The sequence below is a fragment of the Salvia splendens genome, chromosome 10 (genome assembly GCF_004379255.2).
Source record: "Salvia splendens isolate huo1 chromosome 10, SspV2, whole genome shotgun sequence".
Taxonomy (NCBI): Eukaryota; Viridiplantae; Streptophyta; class Magnoliopsida; order Lamiales; family Lamiaceae; genus Salvia; species Salvia splendens.
The window spans coordinates 17,516,013-17,538,354 of NC_056041.1; the positions used below are offsets into that span (position 1 = coordinate 17,516,013).

The 22,342-nt window shown below is 34.3% G+C and overlaps 2 protein-coding genes across 2 annotated transcripts; both read left to right on the top strand.

Annotated features, from left to right (window-relative positions):
* The first annotated feature begins 10,493 nt into the window (after nt 1-10,493).
* Nucleotides 10,494-11,414, top strand: LOC121752705. Its single transcript, XM_042147806.1, has one exon. It carries the CDS (start codon nt 10,494-10,496, stop codon nt 11,412-11,414), a length of 921 nt encoding a protein of 306 aa, XP_042003740.1.
* A 1,340-nt stretch (nt 11,415-12,754) lies between these two features.
* LOC121751036 (protein ACCELERATED CELL DEATH 6-like) lies at nt 12,755-16,187 on the top strand. Its single transcript, XM_042145742.1, has 8 exons — nt 12,755-12,789; nt 12,866-13,293; nt 13,428-13,916; nt 13,996-14,148; nt 14,421-14,549; nt 14,708-14,755; nt 14,854-15,290; nt 15,421-16,187. The coding sequence occupies exons 2-8, from the start codon at nt 12,876-12,878 to the stop codon at nt 16,030-16,032; spliced, it is 2,286 nt and encodes a 761-aa protein (XP_042001676.1). The 5' UTR covers nt 12,755-12,789; nt 12,866-12,875; the 3' UTR covers nt 16,033-16,187.
* The last annotated feature ends 6,155 nt before the right edge of the window (nt 16,188-22,342 follow it).

The window sequence follows — 22,342 nt, forward strand, 5'->3', positions numbered from 1 at the left end:
TCACTTTCCTAAAAATTTTCCACATCTCACTTTTAAAGTAAAAGTTTTGACTCAAACTAAATCGTAATTTCGCATCAACTTTCATCATTCGTATAAAACATTCCATAGAATAACACATCATACCTCGCACCTCATAACATACATAACATCACACTTCCACAGCTCAATTTTCCAAACGAAGTAAATTTTTTTGTCGAAACTCGTTTTTTTTTTAACAAATCATAAACACCACAATTTCCATTGATCAATTAATTTCCTCAAAAGAACATATTTTTATTTAAAAAAAATTCTAACAACTTTCCACAACATAAATATTTTTCCTCAACCATACTCCACTAGAACAACTAGTCATTAATATCGCAAAACAATCAACCTCAAAATCATTTTCCCATTTTTTTTCTACATGTCTAACACCATGCAAATCTTTCAAAACTCATAACGCATTTGTATTCCAGACAAAACACTCATGCACTTCGCATATATGGTTGAAACAACATTTTTAGTTACTCATCTTTTCTCATAAATTTCAACATTCTCAAAACAACTCATCAATTGTCATTTTTGATGTAAAACACTCCATCTTCCTATGTTCGCATGCTTACATCGTAGAACTTTCACATATAACACATATTTACGACATTGTGTCACTCATGCTCATGTTCCACATAAGTATACCAGAACAATATCACATTCTTACATACGACACGTGTTTAGATCATCTTGACAATCATGCTCATACTCAACAAAATCATACTATCACAACATTATTTCCACATAAAGCACGTGTTTAGATCATCACACAAATCATGCTCACATTCAACTTCTTTACGTCATCACATCATTTATTCACGAATTTGAACATGAGAATCACATCACATCATCACGTAATTACATGCTCATGCATTCTTTTGCCCAAACCATCCTCATCATATCATAAAGTTTATACCTCGTTCTCATATTTCATCAACAACTTTAAAATATACCTCACTTTCCTTGGTTGAGCGTGATGCTTTGGATGTTGAGCTTTCGTGACACTTCTAGTCAATACGGGTTCACTAACTTAGACTTAAAGTGAAAGAAGACTCTCGGACCAGAGCGAAAGAACAAAGCTCTGATACCACTCTGTCACGACCGCCCATACAAGGGGTACCACAAACGCGGCGATCGTGACCGACATGCATGGATTACAATTTAGAAGATCAACTTAATTAACTTAAAGAAAGGAAAACAACTTAGTTTAAAAATTTTAAGGTTATATTTTTTTTTTGAAAAGACATAAGAAAAATACATTCAAAAAGGACAACGGAAAAAAAATTAGACTTAAGAAATACAACCATTAATAACTAAAGTAAAACAAACATTTAACTTAAATCTCGAAGAATATCATTTTCAAAAGACAACGTAAACACTTGTTTAAAAACTAATCACCACCATACATGTTCAAACACAAAGCATAAAGAAAAGATTAAAGTCTTGAGACATGGTTCAAGTTATAGCAGCGGAAAATACAGTTTAAGGAGAGTCAAGGACTACGCCTATGTATGACGACACAACGTATCCTACGTTCTCAAGCCAGCTCAACATCCACCGCAACATCCCGCTCAACCTGCACATAAGAAAAATAATATGCAGGGCTGAGTACTTGTTGTACTCAATGGGCTCATGCCGAAAACATTTTAATAAGTTATGTCATCCATACCAGTGATCTCGAGTTTTATGTATTAAGAAAATCACGAGAAACACAAAAATATTCAAGTCTGGCCAGACAATTTATCTCCCCACTTTTCACATCAATCCATCAATCACAATCGCAATGCGACGATAGTGTGGCCACACTATTCGCCCACGAGACCGGCCGACTTGCAAGGACGGCTCATGATCCCACCAGTGTACACAGCCCGATAGGGTTTACGGCCCTACTCGGACCCGAATTCGTTTCACAACACAGCCATATAGCCTAACGGAGTAAACTCATACGAACTAGGCATCAGGCACACAATCTCATAACAAAAACATCATGGCATGACATAACAGTTAAACCACCCTTATATCTCCACATAATATTTTTCGGAAAAGTAAAGAGGTTTGAAAAGAAAGCCCACCTCGTTCTCTTAGCAAAATCACAACCCAACTTAGCAACTCTCGATCCTCGAGTTCACGAATACACAACACCCTTGTCAACGACAACACAAGTCAGCCTCACACAACAACATATCACTATGCATGTCCTATCGTTTCTCTCTCATCGTTTTCCTCAATTTCCCAAACCCGACATACATCTCAAAGGTGTAAACACACGTAACACATTTCAACTTATCACAAGTGATTTCAACATTTAAGCACATTCCTTGGACATACATGCATCATACAATACTTTTAAACTTGAAAAATAAGTGTCATTTAATCAAGGCAGAAAACTGGCAGAATTGCGCGACCGTTTGTAAAAATCACTTTAAATTCACCCGACCTCAAAACATGCTAAATTTTGGTCACGATACAGAGGACACATTCAAGTTTTCATATCGAAATCACGTCATTTAGTCAGTCATATCACATATTGAACTCTCTGGTCGGAACATACAATTTCTGGCAGTATTGCGCAGTTCATTTGAAAAATTCACCATAAATTCATACGATGCCAAAAAAAGCTGAAAATTTAACACAATACAGAAGACACTTCAAATTTTCATATAGCTCAAGAATCACATCAATCGGAGGTCATTTGGTCAGACAAACAGAAAACGAAACATTCATGGCGAGAACTCACGTTTCTGGCAGATTTGCGCAGTCAACTTCAAAAATTTATTAAAAATTCATTTTTCGATAAAACGGGCTGAAATTCACACGAGACACAGAAAACATCTTGAAGTTTACTCAGTAAATATTTAATAGCAAAATTCGTTCGTTTGATGGGTCAATCACAGATCATAAGTCACTGGTCGTGCACCACAGATTTTCAGGTTCATAGATCGAAAATAGGGTTTTCATCTTCCATCAAACAAACATCGATTTTTCATGCTCGAACACACAAAATCATGCTTAAAAGGTTCTCACACACATATTTGCACATGAACTCACATCATTCACCAACTATTCCAATCCAACATCACATGATTTCAATCAAAAACACAATATTATCAAAGTTCTTATGCAATCACACTTTCCCACCGATAAATTTTTCGATCTATTAATCCTACACCCTCTATATGCATGTAGGATTCAAGAATAATGTTTCAATGAAGAGATGAGAAGAAAAACTTAGTTATACCTTTTCGAATCACGAAAACGAACGGTAGGAACAAGGATGGAGGCGATTCGTCGAAACTCTTGAAAAATCCACTCCAATTGATGCAAGAAACAATGAGGGAAGAAGTTTTTGGAGAGGATGGAGAGTGAAGGGGGGAGGCACGAAATTTTGAGGGAGATGGGGGCTAGGGTTTAGTTTAGGTGTTTGTATAGGATTAGGTTAAAGTTTAAAGAATTATTTAATTAATTATGGAGGGATAAAATAATGGCCAAATGAAATAAAAGTCCCATAATTAAAAGAATAAAATAGGCATGTAGGATGGGGAGGAATTCGAAAATTCCATGTAGAGCATAACAAGGAATTTATTTGGTATTTACTTGGAGAGAATATATTCACAACTTAGGAAATAAAAGTGAATATTCCATAAACAAGGGAACAAAATAAATTAAATCTCCAAGTAGGAAAATAATGAGGAAGGGACGAAAATTCCATAAGGAATTGCACAAGGAAATTATTTAAATCCTCAATTAAATAGAATAGGATTTAAATTTGGTAATTTCTTTATAGGAAAAGACTCCCATAAAATAGGCAACAACTAAATAAATTTGCACAAGGAAATTAACCAAAATGGGGCGTGCGACACAAGGAAATATTCACATCCCCAATTAATTGACTTAGGTATTAATTTGGTATTTCATTGAATAAAAGGGTTTCCATAAAATAAGAAACAAATATATTCTCCTCTAAAAAATAGGGAGACCGAAAATTGGCTTAATTAGCCACAAGGAAATAATTCAACTCTTAATTCAATTGGGGCGAGGGAATAAAATGTGGCAAGATTTAATTGGATTTAATTTGGATGAATATCCCAAAACAATTAATTAAATCCAAGAAAGAATAAATTCTCAATAATTGGAGGGCCGACAATAGCCATTTTTTGGCTAGAACAAGATGCATGATTTTATTTAAATTGACTCCCCACATTAAAATCTAATTAGCACTTCATTCCAATTCCCCCATGATGATTTATTCCACATAACCAAACTCAAACACGTAGCAACAATTTAAATTTCATAAATGAAATTTCCAACCGACATTTATTAAATAAAGGTCATACAAATTTTTGGGATGTTACATTGTTTCTTTCTCATAACTCCTTGGAATTATGGGTTCTCCCTAACTGATGGGTTCAGTTAGTCTCGTCGCCCTTGAAGGCGGTAACAATTTCTCGTTCTAATGTACTTGGTCATATATGTCTTACCTAAGGTACTTCTCTAAATCACTCTAGGTTCGCATACATAGTCTCACATGACATCTATACATTTCTGTCAAGCTCCTTGAAAATAATTCACAGATACATTAAGCATTTCTTATGCACAGTATCAGCTATCATGTTGCATCACAAGCACATTTCAAATAACCATTTTCGTTCCCATATAGGGCTGCGAAAATACTTTTCTTTTTCTTAAAATCTATTAAAATTTATTTTCCTTCTCAAATGGAAAATATTTTCTTTCTTTAAAACTCTTTTCTAGATGAGCGGGCGTCGACCCCTGTTTCTGCTGCAGTTGATCGTGTCTAGCTGAGGTGTTGGGATCTCGTACTTATCATTCTGCTCACTTCCTAACATAGTACTATTATTCTGGACTGAGACTTAGAAGGAAGATTCTTGGGTCAGAGCGAAAGAATGATGCTCTGATACCACTCTGTCACGACCACGACTCCCTAGTTAAAGAAAGTGTAGCTATAACGCGACGAAGAGTTCGACTTAACTTACTTCCCAACATGTACGAAGAGTTCAATATTAGTTGGTGTACATTTCTTTCTAAGATTTGTAACTCGTTAGCTATACAATTTCCTTATGTTGTATTTATTTGACTTTTATCTAAGAAATTAAAAAAGCTCTTTCATTCTTCATCAAATTTCTAATATTTATTTCAAAATTTTCGAGAATCTAGGTCTCGACTATTACGACGACGGATTCAGGTGGGGTCGACCGACCCCACTGTCGACCAGCGAGCGTTGCCGGTTTGAATAGTCGACCTCTAACCCGGTGCAACTCTGTCTCCGACCCCACAGCAGGTCCACCCCGACCTAATCCTTCGGCCTTTGTAGGAAAATAAGAGAAGATAAGAAGAATCATTGTGAAGAATAGAGGAAATATATGGGGGAAGTCAGAGAGGCGGAAGCGGCAGAAAGTTCAGTTATGGACGAGGAAGACAACCGTTCTTTTTATTTACTTGTGTCGATTTATATAGTTGGGCCTGTTTTATTCCAATTAATTGGCTTGACTGATATGGAGTAATAATAAAGGAGTAATAAATGAATGAATAATTGGATTGTTATAGAATAATTCGAGATATTTGTATTCATAATTTTTTTATTTGCCCCATTCTATTTCTATTTATTAACTGATATTTTTTCAACATTATTGATAATAACCAAGGAATTATTGTTTTATTAATATTTAAATACTATTACTTCTAAAAACAAATATTTAGATTATTAGAGCATATGATTTTACTTCAAATTTTTTAGATGTGAAAAGTCTTAGATCAATTAAGTTTTCAGATATAAATCCTCATAGAAATCTTCGATCGTGATCACGTACAACAGAAGATAGACCTACTTAATTTTTATTAATTTAAATAATTATTTAAATATTATATTTATCATTCATACTTCATTATATTCAACCCCACGAAATTCATATCCTGGGTCCGTCATTGAATAAAGTAAAAGACATAAAAGATTGTGGAATATTTAAAAGTAGAAGAGATGCAAAAGTGAGAGAGATAAAATGTTGTTGAGTGTTTAAAAGTTGGAGAGGGGAATAAAAGATAATTGAGTATTTTATTTATTTCCTTAATAATTAAGAAAAAGGTCATCTTGGAACGGATGAAAAAGAAAAGTGGATCATCTTTAGTAGGATCGAAGAAATAGTTGCTAGCTTTTGAAGCAGTTTCGTTTCGTACGTATTGTAAAATTTTGCTCCATTTTTTGACCTATTACAAGTTCAAACCAAAAAAATCACAAAATTACAAGAACATGCCATGTATAAGTGGCGTATGGAGTAGGAGAAAAAGGGTACAACTGTGCTCTCAATTTTTATTTATTTTTAATATCATCATACATATCTTTTATTTTTGTTAATTATATATTGATATTGTACCTCTAAATATTTGGGAAAATATTATAAATATAAGATTAATATTTCAGAGAAAGAAAAGAAGGAAATAAACATGAGAGAAAGGTAAAAAAAGAGACCAAATTAAATTTGTAGAAGGAAATAAATATATAAGGTAAAAAAATTGAAATTAAAAAATCAAGCCTTATAAATTTCGCCCTAAGTAAAACCTCCAGATTCAAATCGAGTTCCTTGACAAGAGCTTTTTCATCCGAGTCGCCGCTTTGACTGCGTGCAGTGCAGCGTCCGCAGTCTCCGGTCTGCTTCAATCGCCGAGTCGCCAGTTGAGAATTTGCTCACTCGCCTCCTCGGTTCTCCAAAGACGGAGAGATACCACAAAGCACAAACTTATCTACTTTGAAAACTGGAAAGGTTAGTAAATTAATGGGTATTAAGGCCATCTACAACGTTGTCTCTTATCCGTCTCATCCCTTAACTATTCATGAGCCCCACTGTACTTTTCACTTCATCCTCTTAACTAAGAGACAGAACCTGCAAACCTCCATCTCTTATCTCATCCCTTAACTATTTATTCAATTTTATTTTTATTTTTATTTCCAACAAATCTAATTAATAAAAACACACTTCATTAAATAAAATAAAATTACAACTTAAAATTCTTTAAAAATTTTAAAAAAAATAATTAAAAATCCTAAAAAATTAAAAATACATAATTTAATTTCTCCCGCTCACTCTCTCTAAATTCAAAATCTGAAAGCCCAAAGAAGCAGAAGAAAGATATTGTGCGTTTACCGGTTGCCAAATTTTGTCCAAATGTGCTCCATTAGATCATCTTGGAGTTGGGTGTGGGCAGTAAAATCATGTGTCCTTGCCCGAATAGACAACCGATCTTGCAAAGACGGTTGCACTCCACTGCGAGGCGGACTACTTGCGGTAGAGCTTCCGGGAGTTTCAGGGTCGAACCAATTTCCCACCTCAGGTCCTTCGTCGGCGACAATCACGTTGTGCAAGATTATGCACGTATACATGATCTCAACCATACTCTCCATGAACCACGCACGCCTTTGCAGAATTGCATCAAGCACATTCTCTCAGTGCTTTCTCCAATGTGGAGGTATTCGTCGAACAAATCCGCCGTTTGTCCAGTAGCAAGCTGACGGATTGCTGCTGTACATTTCTGCAGCGTCGTGTGGCTGGGACGGCCAACGACGTCGAACCCTTCTTGGAAGAACTCTTCCCTGGCTGCCGATGTATTTGCGATGAGGAGAAATAGCGGTTTCCGGGTTATCACAAAAGTAGTCGCGTACTAACCTTGCGGCGGCTTCCTCCCGATTACGATGGATGTAAGTCCGGGATCGTCTTTGGGGCGGCGCGGCTTCCTCTGCCTCCCTACGTCGATCTTCTTCAAGTGATTCTTCCATTATTCGATGCATTTGCTCAAATGGATCCATGAATGGATTAACTTTGGTAGAAGAATAAAAGAGATTATTTGAGATGAAAATTGGAAATGAAAGAGAGATGATTTGAGAAAAATAGATCTGTGTTTGTGTGTGTGAAAGAGAAGTATTTATGGAATAAAAAAGGAAAAAAATTTGAAAATGACTGCTGAACGGTCATATGACCATTTTTTATTTTTATTTTTTTGTATTAAATTCAAATTTTTTTTAAAAAATGATTTATTGCGTCAGCGTGACGAAGCCCACTGACGAGCCGGCGAGTGGGCGTCGCGCATGGGGCCGGAGCGCTCCACATCACGCGAGCGCGTGGCGAGACAGCTTGCGCGCCGTCTCAGTGGGACGGGCGTCTTGGCGGGCCGGGGATGAGACGGGGCGTTGCAACGCGTCCTGCGCCCGTCTCGTCTCGGAGGGACGAGATAAGGGACACCCGTGAGACGCGTTGCGGGTGCCCTAAAGAGGGTGAATTTATTAAGTTTGTTTGATTCTTTCAGTTTCCTAGAAAAATTGACGCAAATACAATTATATAGAGTAGTTCAATAATTTCAAATTATTCGATAATTGAGATTAATGCTTTATACTTCCTCCGTCCCATGTTACTTGAGGTATTTTTTTATAGCACGGGATTGAAGAAAATTGCGTTTAATGAGTTCAATAAAATAGAGGAGAGAATAAAGTAAAGGAAAGGAGAGAGAGTAAAGTAAAAGAAAGAATAAAGTAAGTGAGATTAGATATTTTGTTTTTAGTCAAAAAAGGAAATGTCTCAAGTAACTTGAGACAATCTAAAAAGAAATACGACTCAAGTAACTTGGGATAGAGAAAGTATTTATTATCTAGGGAGTGTAACCGTGATTCACTATTTAAGAATGTAAATTCTCAATTCTTTATTATTTTAGAGAGTAGAATATTAGAATTTACTATAGTATAGTTTCAATATAAATCTCAATTGTATTGTTTTGTAAGGGTACATTTGTGCTTCAATTATTTATAATTTGTTTATAATGATTTTGAATATATTTGCAGAAAATTAAAAATAATGAGAAAACAATCCAATTTCGACAATTTATCTCTAAAAAGAGAAAATCTCGAGATAGTATAAGCTCTCCAGCTTCTAGCTCTCGAGCTGCAAACCTTCCTGCTTCAAACTCTTCAGCAAATCCTCCTGCTTCAAATACTCCAGCTTCAAGCACTCCTGCTTTAATTGATAATATGTCTCCTTCAAAAGCTAGCGGGTCATCACGCGAGAAAGAATTGATTTATGATGTTGAATACGTTCCTCAAGATCCTGGAAAAAGAAAGACATAATGGAGTATCCTCCACATGAGCGAGATGCAGTTAGAAGAGCCTATATTCTTAGAAAACCTTGTCAACCAAAAAATCGTAAATTTCCTTGAAAAGAAATTGGAGGTTCGCGTCGATTTATGATTTCATGGTATGATATATGGGATTGACTTGAATATAGCATGGCAGAAGATGTTGCATTTTGTTTTGCTTGCTACTTGTTCAAGAATGAAGTTGGACTTAATAAGGGGGGGTTTGTGAATAAAGGATTTAAGTCATGGAATAAGCCAGATAGATTTACTAAACATATTGGTGGGATCAGAAGTGCTTTTAATTGTGCTTTTGAGAAATATGTGAACCTAAGGGATGGCAAAAAAAATCGATTCTTGTTTCTTTAGATAATGTCAGTGATGTGATTAACAGAGAGTATGATATTCGCTTGAGGATATGATATTCAGTTGAGGGCTTCAATTTTTTGATTACGTTATCTATTGCGACAAGGCTTGGCATTTCGTGGGCATAAAGAAAGTGAAGAATCCCTTAATAGGGGAAGTTTTCGTGAACTCTTGAAATGGTTGAGGACACATAATGAAACTATTTCAAAAGTGACTATGGAAAATGCACCTGAAAATTGTCAATTGATATCTCCAATTATTCAAAATGATACTCACTCGGTCCCATGTTACTTGCACTTTTGCTTTTCGGCTTGTCACAAACTCCTTACACTATTTATAGTTTAAGTTAGAATTAATGCATTTAATTAATATGTTAGATTGAGTTAAGAGCTCCTTTATTAAGTGATGTCTCATTACACTTAAAATTCTAATTTGATTACACTAAAAAATCAATCCCAAATTTACGGCCTAAAATGAAAAGTGCGAGTAACATGAGACGAAGGGAGTATTATCAATTGCTGAGCTAAAGAAACAACTAAGCGAATTGTGGATGATCTTGGTGATGACTACTTTGCTATATTAGCCGATGAATCAAGTGATGTGTCGCAAAAGGAACAATTAGCCATTTGCTTGCGCTATGTTGAAAAAAAAGTGGAAAGGTAGTTGAACGATTCATTGGTCTTGTGCATGTCGCTGATACAACAGCTTTGTCTCTTAGAAGTGCTATTTTAGCTTTGCTTGCTGAACATTCACTGAGTCCATCTAAGATTCGAGGACATGAATATGATGGGGCTAGTAACATGAAAGGTGAGATACATGGACTTAAGACTTTGATTATGGAAGATACTCCAAGTGCTTACTACATCTACTACTTTGCGCACTAGCTTCAACTAACTCTTGTAGCCATTTCCAAAAGGAACGATGAGTGTATTTGTCTTTTTGATACTATTGCAATTTTGTTGAACGTAATGGGAGTTTCTTGTAAGAGATTGGAAATGATTCGTGAAATTCAAGCACCAAAAATCGCTAAAGCCTTAAAGATTGACGAACTTGAAACACGGATTGGGTTGAATCAAGAACTTGGTTTGAAAAGTCCTGGAGACACTCGTTGGAGTTCTCACTACAAGACTCTTTTGAATGTCATGGACTTGTTTTCTGCAATTGTTAACGTTCTACTGATAATTGGGAAGAATGGTTCTTCAGATGATAAGGCAAAAGCTCAAGGCGTTTTGTACTCAATAGAGTCATTTGGTTTTATTTTTATGGCACAACTAATGACCACTATATTCGGGTACACTAATTATTTGTGTCTTGCTTTACAAAGAAGAGATCAAGATATTATTAATGCTATGAGGCTCGTTGCTTTAACCAAGGACCAGTTACAAAAATTGAGGGATGTCGGATGGGAGATTCAACTGAATAAGGTAATCTCAATTTGCAACAATCTTGGCATTGTTGTTCTGGATATGGAAGCTCAATATATCCCTCAAGGAAGATCAAAGCGTTTTGTTCAAGATGTTTCCTATCTCCATCATTTTCGGGTTGATGTGTTTATAAAGGTAATTGATTTATTACTTCAAGAACTTGATAACCGATTTGATGAGGTCAATATGGAGTTGATTAGGTGCATGGCTTGCTTCAATCCTAACGATAACTTCTCTTCTTTTGACAAGGAAAAGGTTCTTAAACTTGCCACTTTTTATCCTTCCGACTTTTCAAACTGTGAATTGATGGCTATTGAGTACCAACTTGATATATTCATCGAAGATGTGAAAAATGATAGTGACTTTCAAAATTTACAAGATATTGGTTCTCTTCTGATGAAACTTGTTGAAACAAAGAGAGGTGTCGCTTATCCTCTTGTGTTTTTGCTTATCAAGTTGATTTAGATTCTTCCGGTTGCTACTGCAAGTGTAGAGCGAGTGTTTTCCGGAATGACATTTGTGAAGAATAAGTTGCGAAATAGGATGAGTAATCAATCTTTGAATGATTGTTTGGTCACTTTCATTGAGAAGGATATATTTCTACAAGTTTCTGATGACGTTGTACTCAAACGCTTTGAAGAAATGAACACACGTTGAAAAATAAACTAGATGCTATGTATTTTTCTTTTTTATTTTGAATTGTATAGATTTAAAACAAAATATTGTTTCAAAATACTATATTATTTTTAGCATTAATTTTTTTTGTCATGTTTTATAATTATTTATGGTCGTAGTCGTACCCATGTCAAAAATCCTGTATAGTATAACAATAATACTCCCTTCGTCCCAAGCTACTCGCACTTATTTTTTTTTTGGGCGTCCCAAGTTACTTGCACTCTTTCCATTTTTAGTAAAAAATTTTACCTACAGCCGTCATTTTTTACTTTTCTATACACTCATTCCTTAATCTCCGTGCCGAAAAGGAAAGGAGCGAGTAGCCCGGGACGGAGGGAGTACTAATATATCAATTCTTTTAGAAAAAGAAGTAGAATGAAGGCAGGGAAAAGATATAGAAAAATAATACACAAATTCGGTCCACCACTAATTAAAAAGACGAATTGATTTGACACTTAGTATCATTTCATGTCAAGGCATTTTACGGTGAGGGTGACACGCAAAGGACAAACTATATTTGGTCACACGCAAAGTGAGGACTTAAACACGCGGCGCTATATTAGTGGTTGTTAAGGTATAAATGAGAGAAATTTTGTATGATTTGGAAGTGAAAGTATTTTAGCCTAATTTTATATTCTATATTGTTTATATTAAAGTTATTGGCTTTTATAAGTGATATTATTAAAGTTATATTCCCTCGTCCTCACAAATATGCACTCTTTTATTTTTAGTCCGGTATTTATAAAGTATAAAACTTTCTAATTATGGAAAATTGTTTTTTTTCTAATAAGGTAAAACTCATTCTCCACAGACAATACTTTTAAAACTTTTTTTCTCTACCAATTGTGTATTAAAACTCATATCAATCAAATGTTTACTCTTTAGGGACAAAGGGAGTACATAATTTTCTCTCAAATCTAAATCAATGGGACAATTAAAAAATCTATCAAAGTTGTGAAATAAATGGGTTTTTAAGTTGAGGGATTGACCAAAATTTAACCAAACGTTGTGATATTTTAACGATTTGCCCTAAAATAGTAATAAAATTTAAAACTACAAAATGTGTGTATTTAAATGGAGTGCTTTGTAATAAAGTGTTGGAGGACCATTTACTATAGCAAGTACAACTATATATTATTGCGAAGAGTTTATATTGTTCCGTTAGGTGCCTGAATTTATATATATTTAATACGTACAGCATATATATATATATAAAATTATAAATCTATATGTGTGTGCAGGTTTGAATTAATGGCTTTTTCAGAAGTGAAATATGCATGGCCGTGTAGTGTGAACGTAGCAAACTTTGTGACAGTGCGGCCGAGCAGTGAGGGAGATGATAAAACAAACGAATTCAAAGACTGGAAAGAGCAGATGATTTGCCTTCTAGAGAGCCAGGATGTGATGGGGTTCGTCAACGGTGAAATCGTGGCACCAGAGAAACAGGAGATTGAGCAGTACAAGTTGTGGAGAAGAACGGATAGACTTGTCAAAGGATGGATTCTTGGATCGATCGGAACAGCCGTGCTTCACCAACTGCGGGGTAGTGAAACTGCAAGAGACGTATGGCTTCAATTACTAGACAACATTTTCAAACAAGAAGAAGCAGAAGCAGAAGAAGCAGAAGCAGAAGAAGAAGCCGCAGAAGGAGGAGGAGGAGGTAATACCGGTCAGTTTTCATTTTCTCTCCAATTTCCCTCATTTGAATTGAATAGTGATTTCCCCACCCTTAGATTATTAAGCATCATCTCAAATAATTAAACATAAACATACATGATTAAAAAATAAGAGAATATTGTGTAGGTGCCGATTATACCAGATATTTGCCACTATACCAGGCAATAATGAGAGATAACTGGCAGTCCACTAAGCATAACTTCCCAGACATAAACGACCTATGCACCACCATTATATCTTCACGTTTGGATACAATTCTGCACATAGCCGTTTTGACAGGAAAATCAAACCATTTAGTGATCAAGTTGGTGGAAATAATGCCACCAGAGGCGCTGGCCTTCAAGGCTTCCTATGGGGAAACTGCCTTACACATTGCTGCCATGGTTGGAAATTCAGTAGCAGCCTCTGCTTTGGTTGGCAAAAATCCAAATTTACTGTATATTATGAACGATGATAACGACTTGCCAGTGTACAGAGCAGCTGCAAATTGCCAAAAGAAAACGTTAGAATATTTGATATCGCAGCACGAGACCAACACCGGCCATCACCCTTCTATATTTCTGGGTCAAATTGGAATCAGTGCCTTGATTGCAATAATAGCTTCCGAATATGTTGGTGAGTTCCAAATTAATTGCTTCATTATACACATTTCATACCATAACTGAATTATATGTATATCCTTGTTTATAATTAGATATTGCATTGGATTTGGCTCAAAAATATCCAAATTTGGCTAAAATGGTAGATGATGAGAGCGGTCATTCCGCACTATCAATCATTGCTCAGACCGCAACCTTATTCCCAAGGACAGACGCTTTCACCTGGTGGCAAAAGTTTGTTTACCATTGTAAGTACTCTCTCCCATTTATAGTAATTATGAATCGAGACTCATATTCGCGGACGGACCAAAAAAAATAGGACTCCTATTCACAAACGGAGTGAGTACATACTTACCATTACAAGGTGCAACTAAAATATAAAATTAAGCTATGCTCTTTAATCATGCTTGATTTCAGTTTTCAAATTAATTTATCCTCGAAAAATGATAATTTCTCAGGTCTGTTGTCGACAAACAGCATTTGTTTAATGCATAAAAATTTATTTTATGAATACATGTAGGTATTCGTGTAAAAACCAATTCTGAAGCGGAAACTGGTCGCACGACACATGATGTAACCCATGACATTGAAAATTTAAATTGCCATGGTGCAGCGCATTGGAAGTACTTGTTTCACATTATCTCTCGAGGAAAGCTACACTTATCATTTCCATTATATATATATATATATATATATATATATATATCGCTCATACTTTACAAAGTCCTTTTCAAATTTGTAATGATTATTAGAATCTATTGTTGGTTGTGACATAAATCTAAGATCCTTGTTGGGTTGATTTTACAGTATGGAAGAAGTTGGAAGACATGATTTGGTATGTCACCGAAAATTTAGGTAACAATTTAGTCTGGGCATGGTTATAACTCCACACTCATTTTGTTTATGTGGTAATGTAGTAATTAATTCTAACAGTTTATTGGTTAATTCATCAGTGCCTAAAGTGAAGGAGCTGAAGGAGAAGAAATCAGCGCGTGCACAAGCACTACAACTAGCGAAGCACTTGTGCGACCAAATAATAACTTTGCCTCAAAATAAAGCTTTACCGATATTTGAGAAATCTATAGAAAACGCGGCAATCTGTGGGATTAGTGAGCTTGTGGAAATGATAATAGACATATGTCCTTTGGCTATTTATTATAAATCCCCTAGCACGGACAAGGATGTGTTTATGCTGGCAGCGACCTATCGCTATGAGAATGTTATCAACCTCTTATATAATATGAACGACCGCAAATATATATTTTGGGGCTGCATAGACTATCAGGATAACAATTTAATGCACATATGTGGAAAATTAGCCCCATCTAACAGGCTCAATCTTGTAGCTGGTCCTGCCCTACAAATGCAGCGCGAATTGCAGTGGTTTAAGGTACCATTTCAAAACCAAATCTCAATTTTCTTTTAACATTTTTAATACGTGAACTTGCAAGATTAGTAGCAGCTAAATAGAAAAAATATAGAGTTAATATTTATAACAAAATAGTCACTTCGATATACAGGAGATGGAAAATTTTGTCCCTGCTTCACGCAGAACGTGGATCAACATCTATGATCGAACTCCACAGATGTTATTCACAAAGGAGCACGAAAAGCTAAAAGAAGCTGGAGAGAAGTGGATGAAAGACACAGCTAATGCATGCACCATCGCAGCAGCACTTATTGCAACAGTCATGTTCGCTGCAGCTTTCACTGTTCCTGGTGGGATTGAAGAAGCATCCGGCAAGCCACTTCTGTCGAACAAACCTTCATTCATATTGTTTGCAGTGTCGGATGCCATATCCTTGTTCACTTCCGTAACTTCTCTGCTCCTGTTCCTTTCCATCCTGACTTCACGTTATGCGGAAGAGGATTTCTTGTATGTTTTACCCAAGAGGTTAAGCATGGGCCTTGTTACCCTCTTCGTGTCCATTATATTTATGTTGGCTGCATTTAGTGCTACACTCTATCTGGTGCTTCAAAGAGACGTGGCGTGGTTTGTGGTGCTTCTCATGGCCTTCGCTTGCTTGCCCATTGCATCATTCGTGCTGCTACAGTTTCCACTCCTTGTAGACGTCATCTATTCAACTTATGGCCCTGGTATTTTTAATAAGAAAACCAAACGTCGTCTCTAATAAGCTCATATATAGTCATGGTTGTTAGTATTGGACTTATTTCCTTGCATTTTACTCCCAATTTCCCATGCATGTTGTTGTTAAGAATATTAAGTGGTTTGTACTTGTATTTGTGATGTATGGGTTTGTTTAATACTACTATTCTCGTTTCAGTAGATACATTAGTTGGTAACCGCAAATTATTCTCGTTCCCATGAAAATGACTTTTATATAGCCTAATGTATGTGGTTAGTTTTATTCCCAGATCTTCGAAAACAGGAGTTCATCACTGGGGAGAATTTCAATCTGTAAGGTGCCATGTCTGCCTTGGAGGTAATGCTGCTTTTCTTTTGAAAGACCTCTCCTGAAATTAATCTTGGATTGGGGTATATATTGCAAGTATGCCACGGTAGAGCTGAAGTGATTAAGGAAAAAAGAATATTAGAAATATCAGCAATAGTGTAAATTTTATTCTGGGAGAACAAACTGTTAATGCATCCTATTTTCAGGAAAATAAATTTTTTTAAAGATTATGGTCGCTTTAAGAAGTCAGTTTTGGTCAGTATGCCCTTGGCTTGTTTCTTCTATCCTCCGAGCCTAAGCTCAACTTATTTTTATGTGTGCCTTTGGCCAAAGACATTTTTTTCTAGTGGGAAGATCTATCAATATTTTGATTTTTTTTTTCTTATTATCTCCATCATAATCCCTCTTTGTTCTCCTTAGGCACTAGGATTGTTGTGCTGAGATCATCTCTAATGGTACTCCAAGTCTAAAATAGAATAAGAAAATAGCTTCAATGGTACTGCGAAAAACAAGATATACCCATTTTGGGTTTACATTAAAACAAGCCCTACTCACTTTTTTTTCAACTTTTGTGAGTATAAAAAGTAAGTGGATAAAGTATATACTTTTAAGTTTGAATTCGGTATTGTTAGATTAAAATCACTATGTAATGCGACATTTGCACTAAAAAGTGGAGCTTAGTGTAAATAGTTAGATATGCTCAGTGTTCAATTTTCATTTTTCTTTTTAGATTGAACTACATTTCAAGGATCTATACTTTCACCGATGAACATTTGCTATAGCTATAGTTGCAAAATATCTTTTGCGGTCCCCAACTATAAACTTTGCTCGTTTCAGGCGCTTTTGCACTTTTTTTTACCAATTTTTGGGGTGAAAATGGCACAAAATGTATAAAGGGCATTTTTCTACACTAAGGAATCTCTTTCTCCATTGGTTGGATGTAATGAACTTCATAAATTAATTATGCTCAACATAGAAACCTGTCTAAAATATTTATGAATTTTGAAGCAAAAGCTTATGCTCCATAAGAATTGTGGCTCAGTATATAAGATAAAACAATTTTCTTTATATAGCTCAGAAAATAAGCAGTACATATTTCAATAATTTGGATAATTAGCATTTCCCAAATAGATCAGTTTCACTTGTAATCCAACCACTTGGATAATTTAAATAAATAAATGTGCTTCTAAACTTGAAAGTTTCGTAGAATTATGCTACTCAAATTGACCAAAATTTAAAAGTCGAAGCAATTAAATGGACAAAATTCTTGTACAGATGACATATAGTATATGAGTTATCCAAAATAGGGGAATACTAGTGCACTTGGAGATTCCTTCCAAAAGCATAATATGATATTTTTACAGAGGGATATGATCGAACGGATAATAGAAGTGGTGATGTTACGGCAGTGCTCCGGCAGCAAGTACAGTAAATGTTTATGGGGCGATTGAAGAAGTGAGACTGTAAATGTACATGAACTGGTAAAGTAAAAGAAATATAGAAAGAAAGATTAATTGGAGTATTGTTAGTGGATAATGAGCTCTACTTCATCAGAGTGCAAGAAGTTACCAAAATAGAATGAGATATTTTTATGAAAAAGACCAAAATAAAAAATATCCATATATTTTTATGGGACGAAGGAAGTATAAGAGTAATATTTTTCTCCAAGCAGAGAGATGAATTGAAGAGTTATGGATCCGAAGAAAGGTATGCAGAGGAGAGAGAGAAAGATATTCTCAAGAGTTGAGAGAAAGATATTCTTGAAGTGTACAAAAATGTCCTTAATGCATTTGGGGGCATATTTGTTTAAAAAATGATGAAAAAGGGTAAAAGAACTTGAAACGAGCAAAATGTTAGTCTAAGGACCGCAAAAGATGTTTTGCAAAGATAATTAATTACAGCAAATGTTCATCAATAAAAAGTATAGAGCCTAAAATAGACTTTACTCTTTTTTTGTTATTAATTCCACAGTCTTACCAAGATGTTCTTTGACAACCCACCGTCGAGAAAATACGTAGGGGAAATACTTACCACCCACCGTCGAGAAAAGCCAAAGAGAACAGGATACACGATCATGGAGATGCGGATACTATTTATCGTAGTATAAGCTCTCGAAGAGTAAACCAAATTTAGAGGGGAAATGAAATTCGACTTTTTGGGTTGGGCGCGTAGAGAAAGATGAACGGGGTTAAAACCGGCATATCGATAAAGCAATGAGGACATAAGTGTCCATGCAGATGTGAATACTAAGTCAAACAATCACATCACATCAATTCTGCATCACAAATTAGGTTGAGCAAACGGGTGCAATTATACACACATTGGTGAAGCCCAACTCGTTTTATTTCTTCCTAGATTTATTTCTCGCCAAGCTGAATTATTGATAGGCAAACACATGCAAACATATTAAATACGAATGATGTTGATGGTTTCCTAATTCTTAATACGCAAACAAGTTTAGTCGACTTAGGTTGAAATTTGGAGATAAGTCTACATGTTTGAAAAAAGAAAATCTCATTTTGTGGATTCCATTACTATGGAGTAACATATATGTATATTAATATCTTACTTAATCTTATTTTTGTACTCTCTCTTCTAAAATAATTGATGCATTTCTTTTAGGCATGATATTTATGAAACTAGAGAAAATAAAATATAAGAGGTAAATAAAAAGTAAAATATAAGTGAGATTAAAATATTTATTAAAAAATGACTTAACTAATTTAGGATATTTAGAAAAAGAATACCACCTAACTATGTTAGGACAGTAGGGAAAATGAATGTTAATTCATTTTTTCTAGTGACGAACCATCAAATCAAAATATAGTTCATTATTAGGTATGAGATACTTCATTTTAAGATCATTTTAGTTCGGTCTTTCTGCAGTGAATTAAAACGGTCTAATAATGAAGTACGTATAAAATGAAGTAAAACAATCTAAAAATGAAGTAAATCATTTGCTTGATTTATTTTATCCACTTGATTAGAAAAAATGAATGGCTGAAATTTAGTCTCTAGTTCAGTCTTTAAAATTTGTTCGACATTAAATACAATTTGGTAAATATATCTATAAGGGGATTGGTTATATTGCAAAATACCCGACAGAAAACTTATATTAGTCGTTGATTAATATAAGAAGGGGACTAGAGTTTATCTGTTTTCCATTTATGAACTGATATATTAGCCAATAGTACGTAATAAAGCGATATTAAATTAATAAGCATTAGTGGCATCATAATGAATAATATTATAGTCAACGACGAAGGATTGGGGTCTCTGAATTTTGGACAATGTACGATTGTCACCTCAACAACCGACACTCCAATCCAAGTGTGTCATCGTCACTCCGAGTGTTACAACATGTGCAACTATTATTGCAAAGAGCATTTGTTTGGCGGATAAATTAAAACATACCAAACAAAATTTAATCGCATAAATTAAAATTACAAAATGGGTGTATTTAAATGGAGTTCTTTGTATAAAAGTAGTTGGCGGATCATTTACTACAGCAGGTACAACTATTACTGCAAAGAGCTTATATATATTCAATACGTACAACATATATGTAAAATTATAAATCTATAGTGTGCGTTAATTAGTTGATAGAGTCATGTTTGAATTAATGGCTTTTTCAGAAGTGAAATATGAATGGCAGTGTAGTGTGAACGTAGCAAACTTTGAAAAGTTGAACTGATTTGACATTTAATATCATTTAATTGACTAGGGTTGAAAAAAAAGAAAATGTAATTATGAGGATTCCATTATATAATATGCATACATCTAATTTTAAAGTTACAATATAGTTCTAACCCAAAGTTACAATATAGTTCTAACCCCGTACTGCCACGTGACACATAACATGCAATATTATAAACACAAACATGCAATATATATTTGTGGAAGTTGTAAATGAATTTTCGCAAATTACATTTTAGTTATAGGCAGATTGTATTTTTTATTTTTGAGTTTTGCATTTTAGACATAGACTTTTTAATTTGTATTATATATATAGATGAATTGCATTTATATATAGTTTATTTTGCATTGTAAATAATTTATATTTATAATGTAAAACACAACAATATAAAACAGTGGCGGACACAGAAATAAATTTTGGCAGGGGCTTTACTAAAATTTTTCATACTATATACTCCCTCCTTACGCCATTAAATATCTCATTTTTCCATTTTCGTCTGTACATCGATAAATATCTCATTTCGCTTTTACTATTTTTGACGCTACATCCACTCACATTTATTATAAAACTATTATGCAAAAGTAGGATCCAAATTCACTAACTTTTTCCATGCACTTTTTTTCACATGATTAAACAATTTTTTAAAACCCGAACCGATCAACAACTAGACATCTATTCATAAACGGAGGGAGTCTATATGTATATATATTTAAAAAATCATAATAATAAAATTGTAAAAATCGCATAAATGTCTAATACATAAAATTAATTCAACATAGGTTTCATAAAAAGAATAATAAAGTTGTTGTGTTTGTTTTGCTAACTCAATAAATATCTAGTACATAAATATCCATAATTATCTAATACACTGATTCTCGTTTGAAATTTGTGGAAGAAATATTCAACATTTTTTTGTTCCGCCGTTTGAAATAAATTTGAATGGAGTAGGGCTGAACATGAGAAAACCCTTATCAATTTTTACTAAATTATTTTTAAATAGAAAAACGGCAGTTAAAAATTTAGGAAACAATTTTGGAAGTGTTAGTATATGCAACTTTATAGTATAGTTACACTTTTCATAATATAAAAACGTGCCACGTTTAAGTAGGGAATAGGGATTGACCTTTTCAACTATTATTATTAATTATACTCATTTGTATTTAACTACTTTTATTTATTTCTATCTCCTTCCTCAATCCCAACTCTATGACTATGCGGCTGCAATTGTTCTAAGAAGTTTTCTCTGTAATTTTATTTTTCAGCCTCTCCTTCCTATTAAATATCCTTCCATTAACCCCAAATACATTAACTTGGGAAGGGCTAAAGATAGTTTCTAAGAATGTTGAAAATTTTCATAGTAGAAATTTATTTAAAAAAAAAAAGATTGGGAGAGCACCTCATCTCCTCCACTTGTGTCCGCCACTGATATAAAATGCAATTTGTTTATAACTAAAATATAATCTTCGGAGATCCATCTAAAACTTCCATAAATATATATTGCATATTTGTATGTACATATTGCATGTTACGTGCCACGTGGCAGTACGAGATTGAAAGTACGTTGTGACTCTATATTGCAAAATACCCCTAAGATAAAAAAAAAGCTTATGTTAGTCGTTGATCAATTTAAGATGGGGACTAGAGTTATAATCTGTTTTCCATTTATGTACTGATATATTAGCCAATACATAATAAAGCGATAATTAAAGATTAATAAGCATATTAGTTAGTGGCATCATAATGCATAACATTATAGTCAACGCCGAAGGATTGGGGTCTCTGAATTTTTGGACGATGTATGATTGACACCTCAAGCTCCATTGCAATCCAGGTGTGTCATCGTCACTCCGAGTGTTCCAACATCATCTTCAGTCTCGTTGCCATAAGAATGTTAATTCATTTTCCCAACCAAATCTATGTGAAGAAATTTGGGCACCATTTAAACGGCCCAATGAAGATTAGAGCATTTCTATTTGAATTATGTAATCTTAGATTTTATTATGTACTAGTACTATATGATTATGCAATTTGTAATTTTTTGATTTTATATAATTTTATATTTTAACTATGCAACTTTTTATTGAGTTGAAATTGTGTGGAGTACAAAATATAGGCAAATTGCCAAATAAATCACGACAAACTTTTAAAAATAATCAATTACTATATTATAATTAAAACTCGCGTCGTACCCAAAATGCATATATATTCTTTTAGGACGTAGGGAATAATAATATATCAACTAAAAATAGAAGTAAAATGACGAAAAAGAAATTATATAAAAACAAATGGGTCCACACTAATTGAAAAGTTGAACTGATTTGACATTTAATA

What these genes read in the sequence shown, in the direction of transcription:
- LOC121751036 (XM_042145742.1), top strand. Translation starts at nt 12,876, where the DNA reads ATGGCTTTTTCAGAAGTGAAATATGCATGGCCGTGTAGTGTGAACGTA. An exon ending in AGGAGGAGGAGGTAATACCG is followed by an intron (nt 13,294 to 13,427) that starts GTCAGTTTTCAT and finishes AATATTGTGTAG; the next exon opens with GTGCCGATTATACCAGATAT. An exon ending in AATAGCTTCCGAATATGTTG is followed by an intron (nt 13,917 to 13,995) that starts GTGAGTTCCAAA and finishes GTTTATAATTAG; the next exon opens with ATATTGCATTGGATTTGGCT.
- LOC121752705 (XM_042147806.1), top strand. Translation starts at nt 10,494, where the DNA reads ATGGGAGTTTCTTGTAAGAGATTGGAAATGATTCGTGAAATTCAAGCA.